This window comes from Oreochromis niloticus, linkage group LG3 (assembly GCF_001858045.2).
Source record: "Oreochromis niloticus isolate F11D_XX linkage group LG3, O_niloticus_UMD_NMBU, whole genome shotgun sequence".
Taxonomy (NCBI): Eukaryota; Metazoa; Chordata; class Actinopteri; order Cichliformes; family Cichlidae; genus Oreochromis; species Oreochromis niloticus.
Window position 1 is genome coordinate 6533003 of NC_031967.2, and position 27582 is coordinate 6560584.

At 37.5% G+C, this 27582-nt stretch overlaps 3 protein-coding genes and 1 long non-coding RNA gene across 5 annotated transcripts; all 4 read right to left on the reverse strand.

Annotated features, from left to right (window-relative positions):
• Positions 1-2759: 2759 nt before the first annotated feature.
• Positions 2760-11310, reverse strand: LOC100705694 (uncharacterized). Of its 2 annotated transcripts, none has more exons than XM_019349913.2 (5): positions 11022-11310; positions 10524-10868; positions 10326-10445; positions 10210-10244; positions 2760-3097 (listed from the first exon to the last, which is right to left on the reverse strand). In XM_019349913.2, exons 1-5 carry the CDS (start codon positions 11062-11064, stop codon positions 2969-2971), a joined length of 672 nt encoding a protein of 223 aa, XP_019205458.1. In that variant the 5' UTR covers positions 11065-11310; the 3' UTR covers positions 2760-2968. The 2 variants fall into 2 exon arrangements, with proteins under 2 accessions (XP_019205458.1, XP_005455269.1); XM_005455212.4 differs by lacking the exon at positions 2760-3097 and adding an exon at positions 9647-9875 and having other exon boundaries at positions 11022-11303.
• On the reverse strand, positions 3766-4919 carry LOC112843129 (uncharacterized). Its single transcript, XR_003215274.1, has 3 exons — positions 4786-4919; positions 4258-4478; positions 3766-4104 (listed from the first exon to the last, which is right to left on the reverse strand). It is a non-coding gene; the product is annotated as an uncharacterized LOC112843129 (long non-coding RNA).
• A 3912-nt stretch (positions 11311-15222) lies between the features above and the next one.
• LOC112843127 (uncharacterized) lies at positions 15223-17325 on the reverse strand. Its single transcript, XM_025900984.1, has 7 exons — positions 17227-17325; positions 16705-17043; positions 16490-16531; positions 16331-16372; positions 16121-16231; positions 15990-16024; positions 15223-15783 (listed from the first exon to the last, which is right to left on the reverse strand). The coding sequence occupies exons 1-7, from the start codon at positions 17267-17269 to the stop codon at positions 15682-15684; spliced, it is 714 nt and encodes a 237-aa protein (XP_025756769.1). The 5' UTR covers positions 17270-17325; the 3' UTR covers positions 15223-15681.
• A 5765-nt stretch (positions 17326-23090) lies between these two features.
• Positions 23091-25119, reverse strand: LOC112843125 (uncharacterized). Its single transcript, XM_025900982.1, has 5 exons — positions 24794-25119; positions 24277-24618; positions 23832-23942; positions 23701-23735; positions 23091-23449 (listed from the first exon to the last, which is right to left on the reverse strand). Exons 1-5 carry the CDS (start codon positions 25023-25025, stop codon positions 23348-23350), a joined length of 822 nt encoding a protein of 273 aa, XP_025756767.1. The 5' UTR covers positions 25026-25119; the 3' UTR covers positions 23091-23347.
• Positions 25120-27582: the final 2463 nt, after the last annotated feature.

Sequence of the window (27582 nt, forward strand, 5' to 3'; positions counted from 1 at the left end):
AGGGCTGGTCATAGACGAGATCCTGCTGGCTTTGGGTCTGTTTGTCTTTCTGAACCAGAATAAGTGAACAGGATAACTGCTGAGGTTGGAGCACTGCAGCGTGACTTCTTCACCAGGCTGAACCTCCACATAGTTAAACTCTAAGGCTAAGACAGAGATCCAACCTGGAACAAAAACGGGTATTAATAAACTTAATATTCAATAACAGTCCCTGTGACATGTACGTAAGGTTCAGTTCTGCTGGATTACTGTACAGAAGTAAATGTGAAAAAGTGATAGATGTACTTACTGAAGGTGTAGAGTAAAACTGGTTTCATGTTCATCATTGTGACAAGCACCACCTCAATGTCACTGACTGAACTGTGCTCCAGTAAAAGTGATCTGTACGTAAAGAGGCGGGCTGTGCTTTTATATGTACAGTTAGTCAGACTGACAGTGACGGAGAGCAAACTGACACTGAGTAAATAAAACTGGGTATCATTACAATCCTGGTTAATGAGATAATCTAGGTAATGTTGCAAAAGTCTGTCTACAAAAGATGTCAGCCTGAATAATTTTAAACAGTATTAGTCTTTATCTTTCTCTGAATAGGACTCCCTAAATTCTTATCAATTCCCATCCTACGCAGTAGTGCTGTTAAATAATAATAATAATGTTGATTTACCTCGGGCAAGAGGTGACCTCATTTAGATTTGTTTGACACACAGGAGCACGTATGCTCTGAGCAGCTCTTCCAACTGAACTAACTGAATCGCCTTGTCTTTAAACAAATAGTAGCATTTAACAGTTGAACCGCTTATTGATCAGGAAGAGCCCCATCATGTGGTCAACTGCAATTCACAGCACATGCAGTACTTAATAGAAACATCTATGTATGTCCCCAATAATACATTAATCCAGGCAGTCAATCATCTTGTTAAAAATAAAAATCTTTCACAATGATCCATGGCTTCTAAAAGTTTGCTAGTTTAATCAGATTGGGGCAGACAAATCATTTAGTGGGGAAAAATACTTTATTGATGAGGGCATCAAATACTCTCATTTTGTCAGATATACACAATATGTACAGATGTACTGGGCCACTGTTCTTAATCTTTAAATACAGGTATTGAAAATCTCATTGCCACTGGTGTATAAAATCAAGTACCCAGAAGTCTGCCTTTCAGATGTTTTTGAAAGAATGGGTTGTTCTGAAGAGTTCACTGAGTTTGACAGTCAGTTTGTGAAATTTCTTCCCTCCTAGATATTTCACAATGAAGAGTAAGTGGCATTACTGCAAATCTGAAGCATCTAGGAACCAGAACAACTCAGCTACAAAGTGGCAGACCACGTAAGGTTACAGAGTGTCGGTGGCTGGGTGTATCACCTCCACCTCAGCCTAATGTGTAAAAGCTGCTGATGCTCTGCTGACTCAGTGACTGAAGAGTTCCAACCTCCTGTGGCATTAACATCAGCAAAAACTAAACAAAACAATGCACCGGTATATTCATGGCATGGCTGAGGAGCTCCTGTAGGTTTAAGGTGGCCCAGTTACTTTGTCCGTATACTGTATATCCTGTACAAGGTGTCTGATCACAACAGCCACATAGCAGCAAACTGCAGCATTTGATTCCAAGAGGTAATGCTTCTATTTCAGTAGTTATAATGTCCATAGGGGGAGGGTGGAAGGCTGGGAGTGAAGCAAGATCCAAGGTTGTCAGCTGAGAGACACTTTAATCTGTTATTAATGTCCCCATGTTTTTGATTACTGTTTTTGTTTATACAACGTCTTTTTTTTTTTTAAATAAAAAGTTAGAAGAAGTTAGACTTTCTCTGTGTATTCTTGTGTCTATTTTTCATTTAAAGAGTAAATATAGGAGGCATGTCAGGAATACTCAGCCTTGGGAAGAGCACACATAGAAACACTAGTATAGTGCAGGGAGTGATTGCCTGAATGTCAGACTTCAACATCAGTCTCTCCAGAGCCTGACAACTTCCTGCTGGAGTTTCCCATCTCAGACTCTCCTTCACCTTCTTTGAGGAGTAGCTCACACTGCCATTCATATTGTTTACCCCAAATTCATGTCACAGTTGGTGACCATATAGAAATACAGCTGCCCCCCCGTATTTTGTTGAATTAAAATTGTGTATACATGATGAATGTTGTTCTTGTATCACCATTTATATTTCTCTACTTGACTCACTGATATTTTCACTGGTAAGATCCATTTGTAAAGCATTTTTTCTAAGACTTTTAAATACAAGCAGCATTTTGTTGTAAACCATCATGTGTGTAAATATATCCTTTGTGCTATGTGACTACCTGATTAGATATTTCTGTTAACTAGCAGTTCAACAGGCCTACTAACAAAGTATGCTAACAATAAAGACATTACAGAATATCTATTTATAAACTCCATTTTGATACTAGAATATTAAAATACAGTTTAACTACTCCTTGTATAATTCCTACAGTGGTTTCAACCTTTATGTTCAATGGCACTGCATGACCATAACCACAATCATTTTAAGACAGTCATGGCGGTCAGAAGATTATGACCTAAAAAACAAATGCTTGCAAGACAGCCCTGTGATATTTTCCGTGGTATTCAGGCCACAGAGTTTTGTCTCTTCCTGTTCAACATATCTCACACACCTTTATGCCCCTCTCACTATTAAACTAAAGCAGAGCCTCACTAACTCTCAATACAAAAAATAGTCTGCATTATTTATCAGTCTACACTAACCCCTCCATTACCTACCGATCACAATGGTTTGCTCTCAGATAAAGTCATAGCAGCTGTGGTGGGAGACGGAGAGATAGCTAGAAAGTGAGAAATTATTAGCAGTTACTGCACATTTTTGTATAAATCTTTATTATAAAAAGTGTTTTTTCTTCAAGGTGGTTGTAAAGATTTACATACACCAACTGTACAGAACATCACAAGTAGATAAATATGATAGCTTTCACTTTGGGTTGGTGTTCCTGTTATTTTGTGAATCTCGTAGCAGCGTATAAAACATTTGACTCCAGCTCCCTCTGTGGTGCAGGGCTTCTCATGTTTGTTCTGGTATGGAAGCTCAGTGCTGCATAGTTCATGGCATCAGACTCTGCATTCTGTAATGGAAAATGTTTAAAGTCACTAATCTCAAAGCATTATATGTTAACCTGTTGACATCCACCAGGTCACAGGCAGTCGATCATAGGATAGAGCTGTGATTAGTATAAGATTGACATCCAACTGCTATTTATTGAAATTTAATTTAATTTAATTTAATTTGCAACGCCCAAATGGGATAGATGGAAATATGGTAACATTTTCTGCATTTTCAGCATGCAGCTCAAAATATTAAACCATGACTTAGATGGATTGCTGTTGACTGATGGAAGCTAACAGTTTAAATAACTGAATCAGACAATATATCAATAAATCAACTGGAATCCAAGGTTAAAATAGATTACCTCACTATGTGGCAAATTCTGCATCTCGTCATGAGCTAAATGACAGAAACAGTACATCTATCAGTTCTTTACTCAAAACCTTTGCATTTTCAGTTTAAATTCACACAAATAAATACCTGTATGAAGTTTCCTGATGCGAACAACCAGACCAATGATGATCAATAAAAGGAAAGCAATTAAACTGCCGAGGATCACAGTTGATAGACTGGTTAATCCATCTTCTAAAAGAACGTCAACTGAAAAAAAGAAATAGTACATATAGGATATTCTGCCTTTTTCACAATTAATCAAATATGGAACTAAAAGAACAATCTTACCTTGAACCTTCAAATATGTTGCAGTGAAAACCTTTGGCCGTCCCATGTGCAACTCTCCACAAAAATATAACCCAGAGTCAGATGGATCCACTTGTTTGATTTCGAGAAATAGCACAGAGGTGTTGGATATCATGTTAAATTTAGTATATTGAAATCCATCACAGAAGGTAGCATGACTATTAGCAGTCGACATAAAAGAGATGGGACTGGCATTGAGTCTGTCGGCCAGCCTGAACCAGAATATGTAGGTTGCAAAACTGCTGAAGTTGGAGCACTGCAGTGTGATTTGTTGTCCAGGCTCAACCGCCACAGTGTAAAATTGTGCAAGTGAAACAGATATCCAACCTGAAACAATCAACAAGTATTCATAAAAGACAAATTTTCAAAGAATGAAGCAACACCTAAAACTTATGTTGTCAATTAACTTTTGTAAATTTAATTTAATGGCAATAACAAATTGCAACTAACTACTGATAAAAAACAGATAGGTGTACTTACTGAGAGTATAGAGTAAAAATGATATCAAGTTGAAGTTCACCATTGTGCACACGGCCACTGCAACGGCACTAACTGAATGGTGCTCCAGCAAAAGTGATCTCTAGACAAAGAGGTGGGCTGTTCTTATATGTGTAGACTGACTGCAGACCAACTGCACCTCTGCTTATAGAAAAGTGGAGCAACAAAATTTCAAGCTAGCTAGCTGGATAGCCGGATAGCTCCTGAAGTTAAAAGTTTATATTCAGGTTAGTATTTTAGAAACAGATGTGCAATAAGAAATCCAGTTCCTTCATAAATTGCAGGCTGGCGTGCATGTGCACAAATAACACAAGTAAATTAACAACATGATTATATATTTAGTGGATATCTAACCTCTATAAAAGTGATAATTAATTGACAGCAATGGAATGATACCAGTATAAGTTTAACCTTGCTATAGCAGAGGGTGATGTGAGTTTATGCAAGTCTTAAGTCAGTTAAGTGTGATCAGTACTCAAGATGCTGTGAAACAATGTAAGGCTGACTTACCACCAGTGTGAAGTGATGTCAACAAGTTTTGTTTAGTGTGAAGGAATAAATTCACTGAGCAGCTTTTCCAGATGAACTGACTGAATCAATCTCCTGAGCAAATGAGTAGAATCAGCAATAAAATTGAGACACCTTACAGACCATGACAAACCCAATTTTCAGGTTAACTGTGTATCTATTTATGCATGAATCCAATCAGCCAATCACTGGATGGAAAAAAAAAGAACTTCATTAACTTTGACCTTGGCATGATTGTTGGTGGCAGACACATAAGTTCTGGTTATAAACTGAAAACACCCAACCACAAGGGGTCACACAAACACCCTTATTCAGGAGGTTGAATATTTCCAATATACCCTCATGTTTTTCTTGATAGAGTATACAAGATGGGCACCCCTATATTATTACGAAGCTGCACTGACTGTCAAACATACAGATGACATATACCTTCAGTGGTGTTTGTGTAAGGCCCACAGTATAATCAAGACTCACAGACATCTGGCACAAAACACTCCCGGACCACATGTAAATGTGTACAATTTCATCACTTTAGTTATTTTTTGTCATGTGAAATTTCTGATGCAGACTTTTTGTCTCATCAAACACACTTCATTGCAATTTTGACTCTGTGCTAACTTGTGCATGACAAATAAAAATGAACTGAACCTGCAAAACCTGAGACACCTTACAGACCATGAAAAACCTAATTTTTGCGTCTGTATGTCTCTTTATTGATGCGTCCAATCAGACAATGATTGGATGGGAAAAAAAACCCCTCACCTTCACTAACTTTGATCTTGGCATGATTGTTGGTGGCAGAACAATTCGTTCTGGTTAAAAACAAAAAAGACCCGACCACAACAGGTAAATCAACACCTTTATTGAACAGGATGAATATTTCCAATATATCCTCACGGTTTTCTTGATAGAGTATACAAGATGGGCATGTCGAGATTATTACGAAGCTGCACTGACTATCAAAAAGACTGATAACATATACCTTCAATGGTGTTTGTGCCACAGTACAGTGGAACCCCAACTTATGAAATGAATTCGTTCCCGAGGGTCTTTCGTAAGTCGAAAATTTTCGTAAGTCGAAGCACCCATCGTGCCTTTTGAGTGAACGATAGGCTATAGGCTAATTGCTAACAGCAACAACAATACGTCGTTCAAGTGGAACAGCGAAGCGCAAGTACGAAAGCCAAGGGGGTTGTCACATGATTCGGAAGGCATTGTGGGCATTGTGGGCTCTGCCAATCAGAGCCAGCGGATTTCATTACGTGGGCATTTTGCTGTAACATGGGCAGAAATATTGCCATTAAGTGCCTTCGTAACTTGAAGTTTTCGTTAAATGGGATATTCGTAAGTGGGGGTTCCACTGTATAATCAAAAATCATAGAAATGCAGCAAAAAACACTAATTACCCCACTAATTACAGATAGTGTTGTTTGGTACCTCAGTGAAACTTGTGCAATAATGTACAGATGGGAGTTAAAAATTAAACAACTTATTTACCATAATATAACGTCAGTATTTAAATACTTCATACCTCAACCCCTCACTATGGGTAATTTCAATTCAATTTTATTTATATAGCACCAAATCACAACAACAGTCACCTCAAGGTGCTTTATATTGCGCAGTAGATCGTACAATGATAGATACAGAGAAAAACCCGTAATAAAATAACAACATTTTATTTTCTTCCTCATCGAAATCCATGTAAAACAATGAAGTCTGCTGTAACAAGACCCTAAGCTAGCCAGATGTGATTGATTAATAAATAAATATATAAGGAAATTAGAAATACAAAAAATGTGTAATTACTTTAGGGTTGAATGGATCATGAATGCACACGGAGAACCGGGTGGGTTGCTGGTTGTGCAGAGCAGCAGCTGAAAAGTAGCTCTGAGAAGAGAGTACAGAGTGTAAAGAATTAAGCCGAGCAAATAAAGAATGACAATCAGACAGGTTTCAAAACTGAGAAGGTAAAGGGTTGTGGACTGAGGCGGAGTGGTGTGGTCTCTGAATTAGAAGCCGCAGGTTCAGTGAGTGAAGGCAGATGTTGGTGAGATGATACATTTTGACTGCTCGCTTTTTCAATAATACAGTAATTACAATCCCTCTTTTTTTGTTACTGTAACTGATGTGTTTAAAATGTTTTTATGTTTTTGTGGTCAGCTGTAAGATCAGCTTTATAAAACTCTTACCTTGAACCTTTAGTTAGATTCTCCTGACAGTGATTCCCATTATTGTACTCTACACAGAAATACAGACCTGATTCAGAAGCATCCTCTTACTTAACTTTGAGATACACAGAGCAGTGTTTAATGTTAAATTTGGCATTTAAAAAAATCCATTACAGAAAGAAACACTGTTATCAGGTGAACTAATGTTGGTGCATTGTTGTATGACTTCTCCATGAAACGATGAGACTGAGACCTGATAATTCTATAAGTATCAAACGATACACCAAATATAAAAGAAATTCCAAGTATTCATTGGTGTTTGTTGTATTGAAGAGATGTTAACGGTTGTATCGAAGAAAACAGCTGGACTTACAGAGAAATGCAGTTATCAGGCTTATCGTGATGCGCGCTGTAGGACTGCAGCTCTGAACTGTGCTCCAGTAACAGTGTAGGTAAGTAAAGGGGCAGCCTGTTTCTGATTGGTCAAACAAAAAGTATAAATACTACAGAAAAATAAGCAGCACAACCACAAAGAGAATGAAATGTATGTGAGAATGTAATGGTTCACTGTGATTATGGCCACTTAGACAACCAAAGAAAGTGTTGAAAGTGCTGTATGTGTCAGTAGTTTGTGTGTTAAGTTCATTTAAGTTCATGTCAGACAACACACCTGTTAACATGTAATGTGTACCTCACTCAGTGTTGATAACTTTATTATAACTTTGACAATAAATACATAACAAAACTTGTCAATGTGCTGTCTGTTCTCTTTTCCATTAAAATGGAAAAACTGTCTCGGGTCAGGTACATTTCTCAACTCTTAAACTCTTGAGTTGAACCTCTTAGCCGTTACTTACTCTAGTCTTAGATTTCTAATTTCTAAGCTGACAGCAGCGGGACTGGATATGATCCCGATCAACAGTCACAGCCATAGTGGTTTTTATTTCAGAGGCAGAGTAAATTATTTACTATTCAGAAGGTTGGTGACTCCTCCAAACTTCATGTTGTCGGGGTGTAAATGTTTGTTTTTAGAGGCAAAGAATAAAATACTGTATGAATGTGTGAGTGTGGCCTGTTGTAAAATGTACTTTTATGTTTTCATCTGCTTTTGGGGCTAAATCAGTTTCCCTTTTTGTAAGCTCAAAATAAATAAAAGAAAACTACATCAAAGAGTTTTGATGTATTTGGCTGATTTTTAAGTTTTGCATTATGATCAAGTTGTGAAACAAAGCCTGATGTTGTTTATGTGCCTAAGGAGCCTGGGCTCACTTCAGCAAAGGCCCCATCCTGACATCCTCTTAGAGATATTTTCTTTTTTTAATGAATTCAAAATAACACTTAAATTAAACAAGACTAAATGTGTTTTCTTGAAAAAGCTAAAAGCAACATTTATGAAATTATCAAAGTAGTTCTCACAGCAAGGAGATTAAACTGCTGAACCTGCATGCATTTCTCCTTGTTTAGAGATATTTACCACAAGTATCAATAGCAATACCCCCCCGACCCCCAAAAGCCCCATTTGTTATGAGGATCATTTATTTATTTGAAACCGTATCCTGTTTCTACTGTGATAATTTTATGAATTCATCCTGCAGTGTGCTGGTCTCTGCTGATAGAAGTCAGTGGAACTCACCCAGATATCTCTCTATGAAAATATTTATTTAATTATCTTTTAAATCTCAAGGTTTAAGTTAATTGATTGTCTATATTGTTTTCAGAGTCCACAGCAGAAATAGTGAGAGATTGGGTAGTTTCTTTATATACATGTGCATGTGTATATAAAAAAACCCCCCAAAAAACGTGTGCACAAAATCGAATCCTTGCTTCTCACCAGCTGTTGAAACTGTTACCAAAACCTCAGTTTGCCATGGTCACGTTAAATGATTTGTTTAGAACCACACTTCAGTTCACTTTAGTTTTATTTATATAGCTCTGAATCACATCGGCCTGTATCACAAACTTTTAGAAATAAATAGACGTGAACCCCCGTCATATAGACAGCTGAGATGAACAGTGGACTGACAGGCTGCGTTCACTGCTAATGAAAACTGGCCAGAGTGTTTGAGGTGACTCTGGGGTAAAAACACAAAATATTGCAAAATATTACATTGACACAGAACTGTTTTATATTCCTGATTTATTGCTAACTGTAGATATTATTTAAGTTAAAATATAGTGCGGGCAAGAATGTTTTTTCTTGCACAAAGACAAATTAGGATGTCCAGTGCATAATGAAAAGCAAAAGTAACAACTCCACCCACAGATGTCTCACAAACAGCAGGGGAAACGTCATTCGTTCCACTCTGAGCAGCAAATCACTTCCCTCCTGAACCTATGTGGTGGCAGCACACACATCAGTTGCCTGTGGCCCTGATGAGAGACAAAAGAGTATTTTGTCTCTTCCTGTTGAACACATCTCACACACACCTTTATGCCCCTCTCACTATTACATTAAAGCAGAGCCTCACTCACTCTCAATACAAAATAGTCTGCATTATTTATCAGTCTTCACTAACTCCTCCTCCATTACCTACCATCTAAAATGGTTTGCTGTCAGATGAAGTCGTAACAGCTGTGGTGAGAGAGGGAGCGATAGCTAGAAAATCAGAAAGTATTAGCAGTTACAGCACATTTTGTATAAATCTTTATTAGAAAAAACATTTTTTGTTCAAGGTGGTTGTAAAGATTTACATACACCAACTGTACAGAACTCTACAAACAGAAAATAACAGAAATATGATAGCTTTCACTTTGTGCTGATGTTCCTGTTATTTTGTGAGTCTATCTCGTAGCAGCGTACAAAACATTTGGCTCCAGCTCCCTCTGTGGTGCAGGCCTTCTCATGTTTGTTCTGGTATGGAAACTCAGTGCTGCATAGTTCATGGCATCAGAGTCTGCATTCTGTAATAGAAAATGTTTAAAGTCACTAATTTCAAAGCATTACATGTTAACCTATTGACATCCACCAGGTCACAAGCAGTCGATCTATGGATAGAGGCGTGGTTACTATAACATTCAACTGGTATTTATTGAAATTTAATCTATTGGCAACGCCCAAATGGGAGAGATGGAAATATGATAACATTTTCTGTTTTCTGCATTTTCAGCATAGCCAAAAAATAATAAACCCTAACTTAGATGAATTGCTGTTGACCGATGGAAACTAACAGTTTAAATAACTGAATCAGACAATATATCAATAAATCAACTGGAATCCAGGGTTAAAATAGATTACCTCACTGTGTGGCAAATTCTGCATCTCGTCATGAGCTAAATGACAGAAACAGTACATTTGTCAGTTCTTCACTCAAAACCTTTGCAATTTCATTTTAAATTCAAACACATAAATACCTGTATGAAGTTTCCTGATGCTAACAACCAGACCAATAATGACCAGTAGAAGAAAAACAGTTAAACTGCCGAGGATCACAGTTGATAGATTGGTTAATCCATCTTCTAAAAGAACTTCAACTGAAAATAAAGTAGTACATATAGGATATTCTGCCTTTTGACAATTACTCAAAAGTTAAAGTTAAAGGAAAATCTTACCTTGAACCTTCAAATATGTTGCAGTGAAAACACTTGGCCGTCCCATGTGCAACTCTCCACAGAAATATAACCCAGAGTCAGATGGATCCACTTGTTTGATTTCGAGAAATACCACAGAGGTGTTGGATGTCATGTTAAATTTAGTATATTGAAATCCGTCACGGAAGGTAACACGACTATTAGCAGTCGACATAAAAGAGATGCGACTGGCATTGAGTCTGTCGGCCAGTCTGAACCAGAATATGTGGGTTGCAAAACTGCTGAAGTTGGAGCACTGCAGTGTGATTTCTTGTCCAGGCTCAACCGCCACAGTGTAAAACTGTGCGACTGAAACAGATATCCAGCCTGAAACAATCAACAAGTATTCATAAAAGACAAATTTCCAAAGAACAAAACAACACCTAAAATTTATGTTGTCAATAAACTTTTGTAAATTTCATTTAATGGCAACAACAAATTGCAACTAACTACTGATAAAAAACGGATAGGTGTACTTACTGAGAGTATAGAGTAAAAATGATATCAAGTTTAAGTTCACCATTGTGCACACGGCCACTGCAGTGGCACTAACTGAATGGTGCTCCAGCAAAAGTGATCTCTAGACAAAGAGGTGGGCTGTTCTTATATGTGTAGACTGACTGCACTGACTGCAGACCAACTGCACCTCTGCTTATAGAAAAGCGCAGCAACAAAAATCAGATATTATCGCTTGTTTGTTAGGTTTGTTTGTTAGACAGTCTCAGTAATGCTTTTGTAAACCTTTCCATAACACTGGCACATTAAGGTTGTCTTTGATTTTTATATCTGTTTGCAGGAGATGGCGACGGCTACTGACTTTAAAGTCTATGTGATTACGTTTTGACTAAACCAGCATCTAGCTAGCTAGCTAGCTAGCTAACTAGATAGCTCCTGCAGTTAAAAGTTTACATTCAGGTTAGTATTTTAGAAACAGTCATGCAATAAGAAAGCCAGTTGCTTCATAAATTACAGGCTGGCGTGCATGTGCACATCATACAAATTAACAACATGGTTATATATTTAGTGGATATGTAACCTCTATAAAAGTGATAATTAATTGACAGCAATGGAATAATACCAGTATAAGTTCAACCTTGCTATAGCAGAGGGTGATGTGAGTTTATGCAAGTCTTAAGTCAGTTAAGTGTGATCAGTAGTCAGGATGCTGTGAAACAATGTAAGGCTGACTTACCACCAGTGTGAAGTGATGTCAACAAGTTTTGTTTAGTGTGAAGGAATAAATTCAATGAGCAGCTTTTCCAGATGAACTGACTGAATCAATCTCCTGAACAAATTAGTAGAATCAACAATAAAACTGAGACACCTTACAGACCATGACAAACCCAATTTTCAGGTTAACTGTGTGTCTATTTATGCATGAATCCAATCAGCCAATCACTGGATAGAAAAAAAAAATCAACTTCATTAACTTTGACCTTGGCATGATTGTTGGTGGCAGACACATTAGTTCTGGTTAAAAACAGAAAACACCCAACCACAAGGGGTCACACAAACACCCTTATTCAGGAGGTTGAATATTTCCAATATACCCTCATGTTTTTCTTGATAGAGTATACAAGATGGGCATCCCTATATTATTAGGAAGCTGCACTGACTGTCAAACATACAGATAACATATACCTTCAGTGGTGTTTGTGTAAGGCCCACAGTATAATCAAGACTCACAGACATCTAGCACAAAACACTCCCGGACCACATGTAAATGTGTACAATTTCATCACTTTAGTTATTTTTTATCATGTGACAATTTCTGATGCAGACTTTTTGTCTCATCAAACACACTTCATTGCAATTTTGACTCTGTGCTTACTTGCGCATGACAAATAAAATTGAACTGAACCTGCCAACATGTTGCTGACACTTTCTACCTCAGACCAACAGACCAAGCAGGAAGTGTAGCTCACATCCTTCATTCTTCACCTTACCCGTTCAGCTCTCCAGCCTCATCTGTCCAGCCTTATTTCACCAGTCAGCATATTGCATGTATATGCGTATTGCATATAGAAAAGCTAAACCCAGCGACTTTTGCCTCAATTCCCTATCAACAGCTCCAAGGTCTACACCACACTGCCCCAAAAGTTATACAACCTCCAGTGTCAGAACCCAGGTTCCAGCATCTGTTCCTGCACTGGAACTGCCAGCCTCCTCCTCATCCATTTGCTTCCACTTTCACTGGTGACCTTGGGCACCAAGCTCTCATCGAACAAATATCAGATCATATACATCATCAGCAGGTGAACCTGAGGCTTTGAGCAGTTTCCATTTGTAGTTCACAAAACAGGAACGCTTTATTTTTATTAGTAAGTATTTGACTATGGTGTCCACAGTTATCTGTTCTGTTCAATCTACACCATAGGTATATCATAACCAGAAACTCCTCTGAAAAACCTGTGATATACCCTATGTTGTAACCTATAACATTGTAACCCATTTTATTCCTAGATCTATATGAATATAATTCTGTCCAATTTATGGTCTCTCGGAACATAAAGACATTGTAGCTTTTTTTTCACTCTTAGATCTATATGAATAAAATTTATGGTCTCTGGGCAGATGAATACAATTGTAGTTTGAGGTTACAATCCACCTGTGCTAACCTGTGCTTCCATTAATTATAAAAATGTAGATACATCACTAATTATAGATAGTGTTGTTTTGTACCTCAGTGAAACATATACAGTAATGTCCAGATGGGAGTTAAATATTGAACAACTTTCTAAATTTACCATAATATCACATCAGTTTTTATTTTTATATACTTCATACCCCACCCCATCACTATGGGTAACAACATTTTCTTTTCCTCCAATACTAATTAAAACCATTTTCCAATCTATATCTTCTAAATAATGATACACCAAGAACCTGTTTTTGCTTGCTTGTGCTTCAGTGGGATTCTTTATTGTTCCTCATTTTAACGTAAGATATCAGTCTTAGCTAAGAAAGATTGTGACACATGTTGTGACAAGCTAAACTTCAGAGCTAACAGGACACACCCACCTAGAGGGAAACACAGTACTGTTGTTGTTTGCCCTCTAGCCATCCTTTGATTTTAATTTAGCCAAAATGCCAGACAGCTGCTGTGCTAGATGTGATAGGTGTTTATTTACAGCTGTCAGAAGGGCAAAGAGTATAGCAGCAACACTTGAATACACTTCTCCTGATGCTACCTTACAGGCCACATTGTACAAATCCCTGCTTCTCCACAGCAACCATGGCTGTCAGTCGTAGCTCATTTAAACGGTAGGAACGCTTTGCCCGACATTGAAAAATACTTGGTCAACTTTACTGTTATACCACAACATAAATCTGACAAATTAATGCTAGCTGAACTTTTCTGCCCCGACACTGCAAATGTCCAAGTCAACAATATGTAGGATTTACATGTGGTAGTTTGTTTAAGCTATGTAGCACTGACCTTTGCTTTAACAATGAACATTTCTTTTGTTCTTCTCCAACACAGTGGAATTATTTACATAATCAGACTGAAAATACATGTTGCTGTCTGTACTTGCTTTCAACCTCAGTACAGCAGGTGACAGTAAAGAAGATTTGAAACTACTGGCTAAGAGTAAATGTAGATTTAGTAAAATTGTATTTACATTGGCAACAATGACATCTGTTTGCTTTAATCGGAGGTCACTAAAACGAATATTGAGCTGGTGTGTAACTTTGCAAAAATAATTTTGGACTAGTTTTCTCTGGTCGTCTGTAATTGGAGCAGTAGTGACACTTTTCTTTGTAACCCACTGACTGTCTCACTGATGCCCATAACACAATGTAGGCTTGACTCTCTGGTATCACTCTTACACACAAAACTTAAAGCATTTAACACAAAATCTGATGAGGTTTACACTCATTTAGGAGATTGTCAATTGTCAATCTCAGTCAATTGGCCAGGAAAAGCTGTTTGTTAGCTATTAAAAAAGACCTCTGCAAAGTCATCTTACTATTCATCACTGATAAAAGGAAATAAAAATAGCCCAAGGTTTTTTTTTTGTGCTGTACCCAGGCTGACAAGGAGTCAGTCTGTCTGAGGTTTTAACTGCTGAATTTGCATGCATTTCTCCGGTTGTCTAGAGATATTTACACCAGAAGTGTCAATGAGAATAAAAAGAAACCAAACCCACATTTGTAATAAGATGATCTAATTATTGGATATTGCTTCTCTTGAATGTTTATTTAGGCTTTCACAGTTTTTTTTCCCTACACAGAAAAGCAGCCTGTTTTATCATCTACTCGAAACCACAGGCTGTTTCTATTGTGACAATTTTATGAATTCATACTGCAGTTTGCTGCTCTCTGCTGATAGAAGTCAAGGGAACTCACCCATATGTCTCTTTCTTTCTGCAAATTAGGATGTCCAGTGTAAAATGAAAATGAAAAGTAACAACTCTACCCACAGGTGTCTCACAAACAGCAGCCAATAGCCATTCATTACACTCTGAGCAACAATTCACTTCCCTTCTGAACCAATCTGGTGGCAGCATACACAACAGTTGCCTGTGGCCCTCTTTTCTTTTTGATAAAAAGTCACTGTGGCATCGTCCCTAAATATAGTATGTTTAAGGTATGTTAGTTATGTTTAACTAAGTTGTATGTTTAAAATATAAATAAAAGACAGTATGCAATAAACTGCAAATCTCATAAAAGTGCATTTTATTTGCAACAGAACACAGAAACATAGCATGTTTAAACTATTTAAGTAAAAAAAGAGAAATAATTTTTTTAACAAGCGAGGTACAAAGAAATTAAGTGTATGAGTCAAATTGTAAAAGACAGCATAAAATCTTTCCAGTCATGAAGAAAGATATATATATATATAACTGACACACAGCACTGTCTGCTACCACATCACACGTTCACATGTATTTGTATTAATTGGTATCTTTGATTCAGACATTTGCACATGTAGTATGCACAATATACAACTCAAAGTTTGATCCAGGTTCCACAACGAAATACTTGATGTTGTTCAGAAATATAGGCGATATTTACTGTTTCATTAGAGATTCTGTAACAAGAAAGATGCAACTTAACAGGCGTCAGGATTTTCATCTCAGTTGTGTTTAAACCTTGCACCAAAAAAGGGCCACTATGAAAGGCGAAAAACTAGAGACTATCTGGTAGCAGCATAGATCACATTTGACCCCATTTGGTTTCTTTTTGCTTTCGGCTGAAACGTTACTGTAGCATAGTTCAAGTCATCATTGTCTCGACTCTGTGAAAAGAACATTCATAATGAATAATAATTACTTATAAGGTGATTATTTGCTTAGTAAAGCATATGTGCAATACAACATACAGAGAGTACAAATAGATTTACCATAATACATATAGCAACACATCAAATGTTAGTTAGTGGTATATGAGCTAGTTTTGTTTCGGCCTTGTCAAAGTACAAAAGTACATTTTAAATTTAGTCACCTCACTTTGGTCCAGATTTCGTTGTTCTTTAAACGCTAGGAGGCAAAAACATCACAGTTACTCTGTCTGTTCAGTAGAGCGCATTATGAAGATTAAATACAAGAAAAGCTGTTGCAGGTTTTTAAAAGTACCTTGCTGAAGTTTCCTGTTTTGAACAACCAGACCAATGATGACCATTAGGAGGAAAACAGACAGAACACCCAAGGCGACGCTCGTCAGCTTAGCTACAACGTCAGGCTCTTCTATAAGAAAAATGCAGAAAATTAAAACCTCAAAAACTTTTTTTGGCTTTCAAATCATGTGCACGTGCACAATAAAATACTTTTTTAAGAACATCTTACGTTTACATTTGCTGTCCATGTCATCTGCAGGCTCATCGGTGTCTTTTGAAAACAAGACACTGAATTTGTTTTTATATTAATTCAATAATAATAAAACTATACCACATCCACATAGTTGTATATGCAATGCAATAAAATACATTTTTAGCAATATCTTACGTTTACATTTGCTGTCCATGTCATCTGCAGGCTCATCGGTGTCTTTTGAAAATAAGACACTAAATTAGTTTTTTATTGATTCAATAACTATAAAAATATAGAGCATCCAAATTGTTGTATATGCAATGTAGGAAGAGTAGCTTAATTATAAAGAGAAAGATTCAAACAATAGGAACCAAAACAAAACAAAGACTACAATAATACAATAATCTTACCACCAACGTTTAAATGCATCACACTGAAAAGTAGACGTCCATCATAAAATCCACAGAAATACAGCCCAGAGTCAGACTGATCCACTCGCTTGATTTTGAGGAAAAGAGTGGAGATGTTGGTTGTCATTTCAAATTTTCCATTTTGAAATCCATCACTGTATTTAACCTCACGTTTAGAAGTTAAAGAAAGAGAGATACAGCTGACTGTGGTACTGTTGACCAATCTGAACCAGAAAGTCAAAGAGACCCATTTGGAGTTGTTAGTGCACTTCAGAGTCACATCTTCACCTGGCTGGACCTCTACAGTCTGAAAATCAGAAGCTGAAATGGAAATCCCCCCTGAAACAATGGGAAAAAAACACAAACAAACAAATGTTCTTTAGAGACTTACTGTAAGATAACATGATGGGGAATTAAATATCTCTAAATACTAAAGTTAGTAATAAGCAAATGTAGTTGATGATATGTTAAACAAACAATAATAAGTTAATATTGATGTTAAGTGTAATAAACTATACTTACAGAAGCTACAGAGACTTAAAGCTGTTATAAAGATGAAGTTCATCGTTGTGTGTCTAATGCTCTGCAACTCCACAGTTGGTGTGTTCACTAGAAAGGTTGCCCTCAGTGTACTACTGTGAATGCGATAGAGGCGGAGTGTCACGTTTTGCTTAGACCATTTCAAAGGGGCCACATGAGCTCTCTCAAGACAGTGTTTATTCCTGTTCAGCCATTTTGTAGATAGTAACATCGACCCACACATTACTGTTAACAAGTAACAGCAAATTTAATTTAGTCTTCATTTCATTTCACTTCATTTCCCAAGATGAATATCTATTTGATTAACAACTTTTTAAATACAGATGTTTGCCAACAGGGTCAATAAAAACTTAAACATGACAAAATAAGAATATATTAGATGTGAGCAAACAGGTCAGTAACCGCACCTTCATTTAATTAACCTGCTAACCCTGATAATACTGACGGGTTTTAGAGCTCTAGCATGTTTGGATCACTTCCTCAAAGTCCTTTCTTGATACTTAGAAGAATTTACTCCAATATTCAAAATGTTATTTTGGGAATGAGAAAAAGGTCATATGGATTCACCCAAACATTTATTCCAAACATTCTAACCTGAGCTTTGTAGCAGGGCACCTCAGTCAACCACTGCATTTCTGTACTGAAAAATCAAGTGTTGTGAGAACTGCAGAAGGCGGATAACCAGCTTCTGTCTTCAAATAACTGGGCCTCGCATCGTTAACTAATGATGTCAAAGAGTAATAGAGCATACTTACAGAAACAAGAAAGAGCTAAAGCTGTTTTCACGTTCATCATCGTGCACATGACTGCTGCCCTGCAATGTCCGCAGATGGTGTGTTCACCAGGAGGGGTGCTCTCAGTGTGATAAATGTGGTAGAGGTGGGAGTTTTGTGTTGCTTTCAAAAGCTGGCAGTTGTTACAATGCTGATAGTGTCAGGGTTGGCTGTGTGGCAGGCAAAGGTTGCACCCTAATGAAGGACTCAGAACACAAAGGGATGAAGAAAAGGAGGGAGATTTATTGCTGTAAAGTTAGAAACTATAGCTAAACACAAAACTGTGGAACTGGAAACTAAGAACTGGAAACAATAAGCTAGAAACCACAATCAAAGAACAAGGAGTAGCGATGGAAACAAGGGGAACGAGGAAACACACAGCGATGTGAACGACAGAGCAATAAGCAGAGGAAAACATGGAACACAGCTGGAAATAATCAAACCAACAGGATAGTAGGAAGCGAAACCTGAACATAGGATCAGAACCTGTCAAAATAAAGCAGGAAACACACTGAGATGCAGACCAAGACACACGGGCTTGACACTTGGGGAAGAAACAGGAATAGGTGATTAGACATGACGGGCTGGGGAGAACACAGACGACACCAAGACAACCAGAGCACAAAAGGGAACAGATTAAATGAACAAGAAACTAAGAACTGGTCAAACAAATGATTAAACTAGAAAGAACAAGGAAACTAAACAAAATATCAAATGAGAACTAAGAAACATAGAAACACTGGGTCACAGACCCAGAACCATGACAGATAGTCACAGACAAAGAGTCCTTGAGTTAAAATAAGTCATCAGAAGACATGCTGTTATATGACAAAGTTGGGTTTCAACTTCAATTTGATTTACAACTTCATGGGCCATAATAAATGTATTTTTTTTTAAAAAAAATACATGATCAAAAATGCCACTTACAAAAGACAGAAACACTGACTCCATCATGGACAATCCATCACACCCACTCCACTGTGGTCTAAAACCTAGAACTGAAGACAGAAATCCAGCCTGAAACAGTGGAAACAACAAGATATTTCAAATGAACATGATGCAAAATCTGTGAGTTTGTTGTAAAGTTACTTTACAGCCACCACCTCCATGATTAACAGCTGGTACAGTTTGAAAGACTCACCAGTCCTCCAAACATACCTGAGTTTTTGTCTTATCTGCCCATAAGACCTTCCTTCAGATAGCAACTAAAACATTTTTTTTTTTAAAAACTTGTGAAAATGAACATGCTTTCCTCTCCACCATCCCACCCCTAACAACCATCTCCCTTTAAAGAAAGCCAAATCCCCCACAGTGAAATCCAAAAACCAAACACGTAAGCAGGCACAGAGAAACAGGGAGTGTGGTGGTCCACATTCTCTGGTCCCACAGCCAGAGAAGGAGCTGGCCCAAATGGTGGCTGAAACCTGCGCAGCCCGTTGGGGAGATGGAGGGACTCACGCCGGCCGAGCCGCCGGGGAGCCCGGCGCACTTCCACAGCTGCTGCGCCTCTGCTGTCGCTGGATGGGCAGGCAGCCCAACAGAATCCAGACAGCACAAAGAGCTAAGAAAAGAAGCCCAGCACCACAAGAGTCAAGGGACAGTGAACTGACCAAAGGCCCATGAAGAACTCCAGCCGGCTTAATGTGACACGATGAGATAGAGATGTTGCTCTTATTATGCTACACTGACACATGGAAAGAACCATGTATTAAAAGGAGGGATTTTACAACAAATACAGCAACAGTGGTTTACAAAGAGATTCTGTAATTACCCTAAAAAAAATTTCAAGTCTTTTATGATTTGTGCAAGTAATAATACAGGCAGAGGCATTCAAAGGCTACAGGCAGCACATCCACACCCAGATAAACCTTTGGATTATCTACACATGGACTTTAATATTGAGCTCACGCTACATGAACCTAAAAAATAATGCTTGGTGTTTGCTGACATGTTCTCAAAATAAGCAAAAGTTTTCCTTTCTTGCAAATAAGATGCAGGTGCAGAAGCAAAAACCTTACTACATAAACTTGATGAGATGACTAATAGAAACACGCTTAATACCATAGATCCAATTAGAGCCATCATTGAGCTCTGTCATTTTTTATTAGGAGACTCCGAAGCACATCAAGGTGTTTAGTTTTTAAGTGCCATCACTTTTGTTCCTGAAATGAACAAAGTTATTTGATAGTTGTTGTCAGTGGTTAAGTTCTCCTGTGACAGACAGACTTTATTTATTACTTATGCTTTGATATCAAAGTTTTAGAGGTGCAGGAAATTTAATTTTTTATTACTTAAATTTAATTATATCCCAAATATTTATACACATACAAAGTCTCATATTATCTGGTCATAGTGTATTTAGTCATTTGTTTTGAACTTGGCTATAAAGCTCTGCTGTCTGTAGAGGCCTTGTGATTTCACTTGTGCTGATGTCTCTCAGTCAGCCCTATCTCCCCCTGGAGGATTTGACTCTCGTTTTGAATACAAATAACAATCATAATTTTCCATTTTGTCTGCCAAAAAAATGAATATGCCATTGTTTTTTTCTTTTTCTTTTTTTTTTTTTCAAATAAAGATCATGTCATGATTCGGCTGTGTGCTGGCAGGAATTGGACCCAAACGCAAACTCACTGGAGACTGGACTGAACTCAAAATGGCAGCTTTTATTGCTGAACACAAAAACTCTACAAAATCTAAACTGGGAAGACTCTAACAAAACACACAGGGAGCTACAGGTAGAAACACACAGCATGAGGGACAACGCGACACAGAACTGAGGGAGAGGCAGACATAAATACACAGAGGGTTAACGAGGGAAGTGGGAGCACACGGGGAAACACAGGTGACACTGATAATCATAACAAGACACAACAGGAGTGAACGCAACACTGACAGGAGACTGTCAAAGTAAAACAGGAAGTGCACAGAGGTTCAGACAGGAGGAGAGAGAGCACGGGGAGAGCACAGACATAACGGGCTGGGTAAAACATGGAATACAACACAAGGAGAGATGAGGGCTCACAGATACACAGAGGGCACACAGGGGGTAGGAGTCACAAGGGGAAAAACATAAGGAAACAACGTAACAGAGCAACTCAGGAAGCATGGCCTAAATAAGAACAAAATACATGAAAACTAAGAATACTGGGCCAACGTGGCCCAGGACCATGACAGATCAGGGGCAGAAAAAAGGCGAAACATAAAAACATCGCACTAAATAGAAAAAGGGACACTAACATTGAAAATTTTGGACACACATTCTCATTTAATGGTTTTTCTTTATTTTCATGACTATTTACGTTATAGATTCTCAATTAAGGCATCAAAACTATGAATGAACACATTATGTAGTAAACAAAAAAGTGTGAAATAACTCAAAACACGTTTTATATTTTAGATTCTTCAAAATAGCCACCCTTTGCTTTGATTACTGCTTTGCACACTCTTGGCATTCCCTAATGAGCTTCATGAAGTCGTCACCTGAAATGTTTTTCCAACAGTCTTGAAGGAGTTCCCAGAGATGCTGAGCACTTATTGGCCCATTTGCCTTCAATCTGCGGTCCATCTCATCCCAAAAAATCTTGACTGGGTTTAATCTGAGCAAAACCTTCCTTAAGTGTATTTGCAACATATCCTGCTGTGAATTCTTTATCTTGTGACACGTGGATGATGCATTCAGTCTTTCTGAGGTTTTAACTGCTGAACCTGCATACATTTCTCCTGTTGTTTAGAGATATTTACACCAGAAGTGTCAATGGGAATAAAAAGAAACCAAACCCGCATTTGCTATGAGGATGATCTAATTATTGGATATTTCTTTTCTTGAATGTTTATTTGTTTTCACACCATTTTCCCCCCCACACAGAATATCAGTAATGGGTTAAAGTGTTTTATCTTATTTATGTTCCTGTTTTATCATCTACTCAAAACCACAGGCTGTTTCTACTGTGATAATTTTATGAATTCATACTGCAGTTTGCTGCTCTCTGCTGATAGAAGTCAGTGGAACTCACCCAGATGTCTCTTTCTTTCTCGACACGACATCAATCATTTGAATATGACAATATGTATTTAATTACCTTTTGAATCTCAAGGTGTAAGTAAATTGATCGTCTATATTGTTTTCAGAGTCTACAGTAAAAAAGTGAGAGACTGGGTAGTTTTTTAATTTTTATATACATGTGCATGTGTCCACTGCACATGTGTGCACAAAATCGAATCCTTGCTCCTCACCAGCTGTGAGCACCAAGCATCCTGTTTCTCTACAGTAGTTTGTTCACTTAGTGCTTGAGTATGATAACGTTAGATCCTCTCCAAAGAAAGTTTCACTAAAGTTCAGCAGATCCTCAACAACTCATCTCAGTGTCACTGCTATCAGACAGAAGTGAGCTGACAGGCTGCGTTCACTACTGACGGACATTGGCCAGAGCGTTTGAGGTGACTCTGGGGTAAAAACGCAAAATATTACATCGACACAGAACTGTTTTTTATTCCTGATTTATTGCTAAGTGTAGATATTATTCAAGTTAAAATATAGTGTGGGCAAGAAAGTTTTTTCTGCACTTCCAAGGTGCACAAAGACAAATAAGGATCTCCAGTGCAAAATGAAAAGCAAAAGTAACAACTCCACCCACAGGGGTCTAACAAACAGCAGGGGGGAAAAGGCATTTGTTCTACTCTGAGCAGCAATTCACTTCCCCCCTGAACCAATCTGGTGGCAACATACACAGCAGTTGCCTATGGCCCTGTTGTGTTTTTGATAAAAAGTCACTGTGTCATAGTTCGTATATATAGTAGTTATAATTTATGTTAGTTATGTTTAACATATAAATAAAAGACAGTATGCAGTAACTTGCAGATCTCATAAAACTGAATTTTATTTGCAAAAGAACACAGAAACATAGCGTGTTCAAACTTTTTAAGTAAAAAAAAAAGAGAAATAATTTTTTTAACAAGGTTGGCATAAAGAAGCTAAGTGTATGAGTCAAACTATAAAAGACATCATAAAATCTTTCCAGACATGAAGACAGATATATATAACTGACACACAGTGCTGTGTGCTACCTCATCAGTTCACATGTATTTGTATTAATTGATATCTTTGATTCAGACCTTTGCACATGTAGTATGTACAATATACAACTCAAAGTTTGATCCAGGTTCCACAACGAAATACTTGATGTTGTTCAGAAATATAGGCGATATTTACTGTTTTATTAGAGATTCTGTAACAAGAAAGATGCAACTTAACAGGTGTCAGGATTTTCATCTCGGTTGTGTTTAAACCATGCACCAAAAAAAGGCCACTATAAAAGGTGAAAAACTTGAGACTATCTGGTAGCAGCATAGATCACATTTGACCCCATTTGGTTTCTTTTTGCTTTCGGCTGAAACGTTACTGTAGCATAGTTCAAGTCATCATTGTCTCGACTCTGTAAAAAGAACAGTCATAATGAATATTAATTCCTTATGAAGTAATTGTTACTTATGATTAATTATTTAAAAATCTCTGATGGATAAACATCCATTACTTTTTGCTTAGAACATATGTGCAATACAACATACAGACAATGCAAATATATTTACAATAATACATATAGCAACACATCAACTGTTAGTGGTATATGAGCTAGTTTTGTTTCAGCCTTGTCAAAGTACAAAAGTACATTTTAAATTTAGTCACCTCACTTTGGTCCAGATTTTGTTGTTCTTTAAAAGCTAGGAGGCAAAAACATCACAGTTACTCTGTCTGTTCAGTAGTGCACAAGATGAAGATTTAATACAAGAAAAGCTGTTGCAGGTTTTTAAAAGTACCTTGCTGAAGTTTCCTGTTTTGAACAACCAGCCCAATGATGAACATTAGGAGGAAAACAGACAGAACACCCAAGGTGACGCTCGTCAGCTTAGCTACAACGTCAGACTCTTCTACAAGAAAAAAGCAGAAAATTAAAACCTCCAAAACTTTTTTTTGGCTTTTAAATTATGTGCACGTGCACAATAAAATACTTTTTTACTTTTATCTTACGTTTATATTTGCTGTCCATGTCATCTGCAGGCTCATCAGTGTCTTTTGAAAACAAGACACTGAATTTGTTTTTTTTATTGATTTAATAATAATCAAAATATAGAAAATCCACATTGTTGTACATGCAATGCAGAAAGTGTAGCATAACTGAAAAAGAAATATTCAAACAATGGGAACCAAAACAAACCAAAGACTAGAATAATAGACTACAAAACAATAATACAATAATCTTACCACCAACGTTTAAATGCGTCACACTGAAAAGCAGACGTCCAGCTGAGTGAAATCCACAGAAATACAGCCCAGAGTCAGATTGATCCACTCGCTTGATTTTGAGGAAAACAGTGGAGATGTTGGTTGTCATTTCAAATTCTCCGTTTTGAAATCCATCACTGTATGTAGCCTCACTTTTAGAAGTTACCAAACGAGAGATATATCGGACTGTGGTACTGTTGACCAATCTGAACCAGAAAGTCATAGAGTCCCATTTGGAGTTGTTAGTGCACTGCAGAGTCACATCTTCACCTGGCTGGACCTTTGTGGTCTGAAAATCAGAAGCTGAAATTGAAATCCCCCCTGAAACAATGGGAAAAATAAATAAGTGTTCTTTAGAGACTTACTGTAAGATAACATGATGGGGAATTCAATATCTCTAAATACTAAAGTTAGTAATAAGCAAATGTAGTTGATGATGGGTTCAACAACCAATAATAAGTTAATAATGAAGTTAAGGGTAATAAACTATACTTACAGAAGCTACAGAGACTTAAAGCTGTTATAAAGCTGAACTTCATCGTTGTGTGTCTGATGCTCTGCAACTCCACAGTTGGTGTGTTCACTAGAAAGGTTGCTCTCAGTTTCCTACTGTGAATGCGATAGAGGTGGAGTTTCAAATGGTGCTTAAACCATTTCAAACTGGCTCTCTCAAGACAGTGTTTATTCCTGTTCAGCCATTTTATAGATAGTAACATGAACCCACACATTACTGTTAACAAGTAACAGCAAATTTAATTTAATCTTCATTTAATTTCACTTCATTTCCCAAGATGAATAGCTATTTGATTTGCCACTTTCTAAATACAGATGTTTGCCAATAGGGTCAATAAAAACTCAAACAGCACAAAATAAGCTTTAGTGATTCCTAAACACGAGGGACATAACTGGATTTAACAAAAAAGCAAGCCTTTAATTATGACTGACAGAGAAATGCAGAAACAACAGGTAATGACGAAACTAAACTATAACCTAAACTGGGGAAGCAAGGATTAACTATGAAAACAGTGACATGAAACATAAACATGAACATGAATCTGAACCCAAGCTTGAAAGTAATCCTGTGACTTCAATTACATCATGCTAGAAAAACAGACAACCCAACACTTAACAGAGGAAGACAGAGGACTTAAATACACAAAGGTAATGAGGGTAGTGGAAACACCTGGGGAAACACAGCTGACACAAACCAACACGACGCCACAGGGGAAGCAAAACTAAACACACTGAACATGGAAACACAAGCCTTTCAAAATAAAATAGGAAGCATAATGGAACTTAGACATGACAGCACAAGCTCGACACCTCAGTCAACCACTGCATTTCTGTACTGAAAAATCAAGTGGTGTGAGAACTGCAGAAGGTGTATACTCTTTATTTAGTTAGGTAGGAGTCAGACCATGTTTCTTTTTAGAAGAAAAACATTACATCCAGGTAACCTACAGTGTTGAAAACGTGTTTTCCGACGATGTTTCCTACCCTACAATCCGTCCTACTCTTTAGTAAAATCAGTGACATTTGACCGTCCTGTTGCTCCCATTGAAATTTATAGAGCCTATTTAATATCTAAAAATCTAAATCTCTGTCATGTTTGAAATGGAATGAGAGAAGCTGGTTATTTTGTCATATGTGCATGCACTGATATTAAACCTATTATATTAAAATTAAAAGTATTAACTAGCTAACTGACTGGATGCCCATTAACCTTATAACTTCTGTTCTGTGTGTGTGGGTGTGTTTTTGTGTACAGAGGGACAGCCAGGTTCATAATGGGTTCATAATGGATATAAGGAAGTTTTTTCAAAAAAAGGAGCCCCATTCAGGTAAAAGTGTAAGATCAAATGATCCGTCAATCAAGAATCATCAGTGGATCAGTGTTTCAATATTTATATCTTTTATTAGATGTATATGTGTGTGAAGAGACAACGCCGGTCTCTCTCCAATTCTTTATATCTTGGTAGAGATCACGCAGAGATGTTTCCATGTTTTACACAATCCTTTTATTGCCCATTTTCCTTACAGATGCATCTAGAGGTCAGCACACTGCAGTCCTATGCTAAAGGCTGATCTAAAGAATTCCACACAACAGTTACAGTTATAAGCTCTCGTCTCCTCCCCCTACAGTAAACACCCCCACAATGGAAATACACTGGTACAGTGGCCAGGGGTGCTGACACCCTGACCCCCATCTCCTTTTAGGTAGTGTCCGTTTGCCCTTTGTCTGCCCCTCACCCTCAGTAACTCTTGCTACTGTCCAGGGGATGGGGGTTAGTTGTCCTCCTGCCCTGCACCCCAGTTCTTTGTTCCCATTCCATGCCTATTTTCTATTTTGTATTCTTACACCCATTAACCGCCATATTGTAATATTGCAAACTATATCCTCTTTAACTCTGATGTATATTAAGCAATCTATTCTCAACAATGTGGTTTGGTTATTTGCCTTTTGGTTGAAAGTACACTGAGAGAGGACTTTTTTATTAGTGATCTTAATAGTATTTTTTTTTTTCATATTAATGTAATTTTTTCATCTAAATGAATACAATCTATTTGTGTATGACTGTCAGTCCAAAGAGGGAGAGAGGAAAGAGGAGGACATGAGGAGAAAGTACAAGTCAAGGACTCTTCTATTTTTGGAGTGTATTTTTATGTATCTGTATTATATTATACATACCCATTAAAAGTGAATCTCTGTCAGTCCAAAGATGCACTCAGTTTACTTTTTACTCACTATGAGCATCATTCATTATTCTCCCCCAGTAATTAAGGTTAGGATTTTTTTTTTTAATTCCAATTCATTCTTCTTTAGCAGCATTAAAATAACCTTTATCAGATTTGATGGTTTTGTTACAGACTTTTCAGAAAAGTGTTTTGCTTTTCTTTCACAAATGTGGGGATTAAATTGTGTTAAAATGTACAAAACAGTGATGTCATGTTTTGTGACGAGGACCCAGGCACAGAGAGACTTGATGAATTTAAGAATCTTATGATTTAATAAAGAAATTTGCATACTTGCACAGAGAGGGTAAAATAATGATGGCTGATAACGGAGACGAAGACAACAGACGACAAGGACAGGGAGGAACAGGGGTTTAAATGCACCAAGGAGACAGTCAGAGAGAACTCGGGACAACTGGAGACATTTAGGGATGCAGGGACTGACAGAGTCAGGGAAGAAGTAAAGTTGAGTAAAGTTTATCTTGTTTGGTTGGGCAGTTCTCTGGGTGCTCAGCACCCCCAAAGCTCTGATCCTAGAATCGCCCCTGCACA